This window comes from Galeopterus variegatus, unplaced genomic scaffold (genome assembly GCF_000696425.1).
Source record: "Galeopterus variegatus unplaced genomic scaffold, G_variegatus-3.0.2 Scaffold24284, whole genome shotgun sequence".
Taxonomy (NCBI): Eukaryota; Metazoa; Chordata; class Mammalia; order Dermoptera; family Cynocephalidae; genus Galeopterus; species Galeopterus variegatus.
In genome coordinates, this window is record NW_007750395.1 from 2,664 (window position 1) to 9,136 (window position 6,473).

General features: G+C 57.1%; 1 protein-coding gene across 1 annotated transcript in view; it reads left to right on the top strand.

The window, feature by feature from the left end:
* LOC103583555 (lysosomal alpha-mannosidase-like) overlaps positions 1-4,969 on the top strand; it is a gene marked incomplete at its 5' end in the record, with an annotated part of 7,303 nt that extends 2,334 nt beyond the window's left edge. The window contains 10 exons of the mRNA XM_008564837.1: positions 758-855; positions 939-1,056; positions 2,138-2,256; positions 2,347-2,448; positions 2,611-2,698; positions 2,831-2,911; positions 3,117-3,344; positions 3,885-4,040; positions 4,146-4,248; positions 4,740-4,969. Of these exons, the coding sequence (XP_008563059.1) occupies positions 758-855; positions 939-1,056; positions 2,138-2,256; positions 2,347-2,448; positions 2,611-2,698; positions 2,831-2,911; positions 3,117-3,344; positions 3,885-4,040; positions 4,146-4,248; positions 4,740-4,849 (1,203 nt within the window). The remainder of the gene's footprint in view (positions 1-757; positions 856-938; positions 1,057-2,137; positions 2,257-2,346; positions 2,449-2,610; positions 2,699-2,830; positions 2,912-3,116; positions 3,345-3,884; positions 4,041-4,145; positions 4,249-4,739) is intronic.
* Between the last annotated feature and the right edge of the window lie 1,504 nt (positions 4,970-6,473).

A 6,473-nucleotide genomic window follows, 5' to 3' on the forward strand; every position in this document is an offset into this window, starting at 1 on the left:
CCTCGCTCAGCCAGTGAGCGGGAACCGGTCTGTATGTGGGATCCAAACCCTCGGGCGGGAGCGCCGCCGCGCTTCCCAAGCGGCGCACTATCCAGTGCGCCACTGGGCCGGCCCTTAAAATATGTTTTATGATGGTATTGGTATAAAGATAAATATAATCCAGGCAGGCTTCATTATAATATGTTATGTTATTTATGTATTTATTTATTTTTGCAGCTGGCCAATGCAGGGATCCCAATCCTTGATCTTTTATTATAACACTGCACTCTAACCAACTGAGCTCAGCAGCCAGCCCTATTCATTATTATATATGTTTTCTTCTGATTCTAAGAGAAATAAAAATATTTCCTTGGGCATCCACAAATCTCGTGAGTCCTGGCACCAGGGTTCCTGTGCCAGAAGCCCAAGCCAGTCCTGTTCCAGAGGAGATGATGACTATGATGGGATTTAGGCTGTCACAGTTGCCCTTTGGCTGTTGCGGGGGGAACAGACTATGGGAGGCCCAGCATAGAAGCAAAGAGACCTGGAAAGAGTCATCTGCACTAGTCCTGGAAAGCCATGGAGGGGTGAAAGTATTAGATTGAGGATAAGGTTGAAGGTGGAGCTGTTGGGACTTGTTAATAGTATCAAGTATGAGGAATGAGAGAGTGAGAGGAGACAGGAGTGACTCTGAGGTTTTGTCCTGAGCCCTGGGAAGGATGGAGCTGCAATTGGCTGAGGTGATGGTCATTAACATCTGTCCACCCTTTCTGCCCAGTACATCCGGGCTACCTTCGACCGTAACACGGGGCTCTTGATGGAGATTGAGAACATGGACCAGAAACTCCTGCTGCCCATTCGCCAGGCCTTCTTCTGGTGAGAGAGGACCACCAGGTTAGGGGGAGGGTGGTGCTTGGATCCTGGGCCCCTTAACTGACTCTCACTTGCCCCGGCTTCAGGTACAATGCCAGCATAGGTGACAGCATAAGCAGCCAGGTTTCGGGTGCCTACATCTTCAGACCCAACCAACCGAAACCCCTGCCCGTGAGCCGCTGGGCTCAGACCCACCTGGTGAAGGTCCGGGGCCAGGAATGATGAGTGGGCAGTTGGGGATGGGAGCGGGGATGTGTGGAGCCTGGGAGGGTGTTGTGACATGTGCAGGGTGCTGGCTGAGGGGAGGATTTACTTCTCCATTTGGTAAAGGGGCTAAGACCCGAGGGGAATATTTGAGGGTCTTCGCACAGGGCTGAGATTCATGGCTGGTTGCACGAGAATCTCTCTTGAGGAAGCGTGTAGGAAGACATTCACATCTGCTGTGGATGTCAAGATTATACTCAGCTTTGGAAACTGGAGTTGGGATGTTCCCACTTGGCCCATGAATGAGGAGAGCCAAGTGTAGCTGCTCGAAGAGTTCACCCAGGTCTGTGGTGACAGGAGTGTATATCTGGGGTGGATATATGAGAGTTCACAGTTCTGTAGGTCTTGGCACCTTGTAACACCAAGGTCAAGTGTTTGGATCCTAGTACCCACCAGCTCCCCCGACCCCCCCAAAAAGGTAAAGGGCTTGGTTGAGTCTCACCTTGGGTGGATATCTGAGGGTGCATTTGGCTGGGAACTGCGGTTTCCAGGGCCTCTTACTGAAGTTTCCTTTTAGGGCAGGAATGGGACAGCTAATGGCAAGACTCATATTCAGCGTGATTCCCCTTGCAGTGAACGTGTGCATACCTGGGTCACTGTATTAGGATATAGTTTTGCCTGTTGGAACAGAGTTACCAAATTAACTGTGCCTAAAACAAGATAGAAGATTCATTTCTTCTAACAGAGAGTTTGGCTGGGCCATCCAGGAAAGGTGGGACAGTTCCACAGTCACCCAGGCCCCTTCTATCTCGTTGCTCTGTCTTCTCAACATTCAGTGTCCACCTCATGGTCCCTGGTGGCTGCTTGGGCTCCAGCCATCACATCTGCATTTGAGCCAGTGGCAGAGCAAAAGGGGCAAGGAACATTGTTCACACCACTTTGGCCACTTTCTGTGGGGCAGACCCTGGTTGGGTTGCTCCTGATGTAGGTCTTTGTGGGGTCCACAGCCCAGGGGACATTTGCCGGGCTCACCTCTACCTGCGTGCAGGCTGACACCTGCCCTCCACCCATGTGCCCACAGACTGCCTTGGTGCAGGAGGTGTACCAGAACTTCTCAGCCTGGTGTTCCCAAGTGGTTCGCCTGTACCCGGGACAGCGGCACCTGGAGCTGGAGTGGACGGTGGGGCCGATACCTGTGGGGTGAGTGGCAGAGGCTGGGACTGGTGTGTGGGGGCAAAGGTAGAGTGGGGTTAGGTGAGGCTCACAATCTTGCCATCCCATTGGGAACAGCGATGGCTGGGGGAAGGAGGTCATCAGCCGCTTTGACACGCAACTGGAGACAAAGGGACACTTCTACACAGACAGCAATGGCCGGGAGATCCTGAAGAGGAGGTGGGGTGAATGAGTGCACTGAGGGGTCCTCTGTGGTGTGTGTGGCCCAGGGGTGGTGGGGACATTGGCTGATCATGTGAGTGTGGGAGGGAGAGGATGAAGGGGGCGTGAGGAGTGGGGAGAGTTGGACCTCAAGCCTGACCAAATCCCACCCCACCCCAGGCGGGATTATAGACCCACCTGGAACCTGAACCAGACTGAACCGGTGGCAGGAAACTACTATCCAGTCAACAGCCGAATTTACATCACGGTACCCCTCCCCCCCACCTGCTCCTTCCCACTCTACAGAGTGGGAGTCACCCCCATTCGCAGCATCTCCCAACTGCCTGGGGCTGGGGCTGGCTCCAAGCCCTGCCCCTCACTGTCGCCCCTCATTCCCCAGGACGGGAACATGCAGCTGACTGTGCTGACTGACCGCTCCCAGGGGGGCAGCAGCCTGCGAGACGGCTCTCTGGAGCTCATGGTCAGTAGGTCCCAGCCCCATTCAAGCCAGGGTCCTCCTAGCAGTTCCCACCCTGGCCCCCTGCTGGAACTTGATGGCGGTTTCTGTCCCTCTTCTTTGCTGTGATCCCCGATGAAACAGAACGCCATTCCCGTGTCCAGATTTCTGGCCCAGAACACCCGCAAGACCCTCAATCCTCACCCTCTCCGGGCCACTATCCCCCCAGGTGCACCGAAGGCTGCTGAGAGACGACGGACGCGGAGTGGGGGAGCCACTGCTGGAGGCGGGATTGGGGGTGTGGGTGCGAGGGCGGCACCTTGTGCTGCTGGACCGGGTCCGGACTGCGGCCGCTGGGCACCGGCTGCTGGCAGAGAAGGAGGTCCTGGCCCCACAGGTGGTGCTGGCCCCGGGTGGCGGTGCCCCCTACCATCCCGGGACCACCCATCGCACGCAGGTGAGGGGAGGCGGGCGGGCAGAAAGAGAGGACCGGAATGAAGTCTTCGGGGAGCGGGTTGGGTGCCGATTTTCCTAGGCTCAGCCGGGACCCCCCCACCTCACCGGCCTCTCACTCGCCCGGAGGTCATAAGCTAGTCCCGCTCGCTCCGCTTAACCTCATCCCACGAGCAGTCCCCGCCCAGTGCCAGCCCAGCCCTTCCCACCTGCTCACCTCGGCCCCGCCCTCTAGCCTGCACCTCGCCCCGCCCCTCGGCCAGCCCCGCCTCGCCGTAGCCTCAGCCCCGCTCTAACATTATCCAGTCTCAGCCAGATCAGTTCGGTCCTTTCCGGGCTGGGACCCGCCCCCAACGTGGGACTGCCCCATCCCTGAGTCTGCCTCATCCCCTCATTGGCTCAGCGCTCTCTTTAACGGCCCTGACCACGCCTCCTAGATAAGCCCCGCCCACAGCTCAGCCCCGCTTCCTGACCACAGCTAGACCCCGCCCCTCTCCGTCCAAGCCCCTCCCCTTTCCGACTCAGCCCGCCCCACTTGCCGCAGTTCTCAGGGCTGCGCCGGGAGCTTCCGTCCTCAGTGCACCTGCTCACGCTGGCCCGCTGGGGCCCGGACATGCTGCTGCTGCGCTTGGAGCACCAATTCGCCGTGGGGGAGGATTCGGGCCGCAACCTGAGTTCTCCCGTGACCTTGGATTTGCGGGTGAGGAGGGCAGAGTGGGAAGGAGAAATGAGAGAGGCAAGGAAGAGGGGCACCGGGGAAACCTGGCTTTGCCTCTACTGAGCCTGTCCTGTCCCCTCTGCACAGGACCTGTTCTCCACCTTCACCATCACCCGCCTGCAGGAGACCACTCTGGCAGCCAATCAGCTCCGGGCCAGCGCCTCCAGGCTCAAGTGGACACCAAATACAGGTGGGGATTCTGCCCCAGGGTGGGGGTCAGGTGTGGTCTTGCCTGGGGCTGGCAGCCGGGGGCAGTGTGTGAATGTTGGCCAGGACCCAGCGTAGAGCTTGAGGATCTAAAGCCATGTCCAGATCCAGGTTAGGGGCTTAAGGATCTGTAGTGAGTCCAGCCCACTAGCAGTGGGTCTTGAGGGTTTGGGGATAGAGTTTATTCTCAAGAACAAGATTTGAGAGTCTCTGACAGTGTCTAGTTCTGGGAGGGTGTCCATCACCCCTGGGGTTGGCTTGAGGGTCTGAGGGCAGTGGTCAGGCATTGGAGAGGGTTTGGGGACGTGGAGGTTGTATTCAGGCCCAGGGAAGCAGTTTAAGGATCTGAGTGTGAGACTCTGGGGACAGATTTTGGGGTGTATGTCTGTATTCAGGGCCAGGGGAGGGGGCACAGTGGAATGAGGCAGAGGAAATCTGCACCCACTCACTCCTCCTTCTCCTGCCCCTCCCCAGGCCCTACCCACCACCCCACTCCTTCCTTGCTGGACCCAGCCACTGTCACACTGCAGCCTATGGAAATCCGCACCTTCCTGGCCTCAGTCCAATGGAAAGAGGATGGCTAGGCCTGTGGGGATGCCCGGCTCCCAGCCTGAGCCCTTTGCTTGGGGGATGGGGCAGACTCTCCTCTTACTGCTGCTCCTCCCACCAACAAAAGCCATTAAAATGCCACTACTAAGACTCAGGTCGTGATGTGACTGAGTGTGGGTTGTTTTGCTTGCTTGTTTTTTGGAGCAGAACAGCATTATGAGCCAGAAAGATCAGCAAACCCTGGCTGAGCCCTGCAGGGAGGTCACTTGCTGGCTTGAGTCCTCACACCTGTGTCCTGGCTGGCCCGGGTCCTCTCCCACCTGGCCTGGGGGAAGCTGGCTGCTGAGGGCAGGGAACCTGGGAGGTCTTGGTGGAGGAGGCAGAGGCTTCTGGTGTGTCCTGGGGTCTGCTACTGAGGAAGGAGATGTTGCAGTTAAGCCCACAGTTTAGAGTCCAAAGGAACCGACGTCCTCTCCAGTTGGCAGTCTTGTGCACATCCCTTGATGGCTCAGAGAGGCAAGGGATGACATTCAAGGCCTACCTGCGGTCCATGTGAAGATCAGTGTTTGGCTGTGCTTCTCAGTAGTTTGTAGTCATTTTCCAGAAGTGGGACTGCCTGGGACAGAAAGGGACGTGGGAGGAGGGTGTTCCCAACCCTGTTCCTGTGTGGATCCTGGTTGCTGGATGCACCTCCCCAAAAGATTTGTAAGTCTCCCTCTAGAGGGAGTAACTCACCTGGCCATGGTCCTACATAGGGGCCAATCATTGAAAGCACCAACTGAGCACCAATGTTCTTTAGTCACCCTCTGATGACAAGGACTGGCCCAGGGTGGACGGGGAAGCCGAGGGAGGGTGGTAGCATGTTAACCCTTTAATGTTTCCAAGTGCCCCTCCAATGGGCCTGTTTGGTATAGGCCAGCTAGGGGTGCCAGGGTAGGGTGGAGGGGCACACTGGATCCTGCTGTAGTCCCACACAGGGCCTGGTCACCAGGTGTGCTTCCCTTTTCCTAGGTTTCCCTTGACCTTGGTCTTATAATACCATGCTCTAACTGAGTTAACTGGCCAGCTAAGTGTCCCTCTTGAGAGAGGGACAGGCCAGCCCAGCTAGTGAGACCAAAGGAAGTTTCCCTGAACCCATCTGCCACATTGGTCCAGGTATTGGAGGTACCCCCACATCTAAGTTCCCCTCCTGTGGTAGGGGCTGGCCTGGGCTGGACAGGGAAGTCCAAAGAGGCATTCCAGACACTGCCCAGTGTGGCATGGCTCTTGTCGAATGCACATCTGGAAAGTATTTCCAACTCGTCATTGGAGAGCGTGCACTGGCCCAGGCCAGCTGTGACACTGCCTCAGAATAATTTTCTAAGTCTTTCCGTTGATGCTGGGACTGTCCTGGACAAGATAGGGAGAACTGTGGAGTGCTTCCCAGGCTCACCCATGGCCCCTGTTTTAGGATGTCCCCCCCACAAATTTTTCCAAGGCTCCCTCCAGTAAGGGAGATTGGACCTGGCCAACAGGGAGGTCTGATGATGGTGACCTGAGTTTGCCCACAGCCCCACGTGGGGCCATTTGTTGGAGGCTCTGAAAAGGTTCCTCAGTCCCATGCCAGTAACGGGGACCTGTCCCAGCCAAAGAGGGAGGCCAGCAGGGGGCACCCGAGGT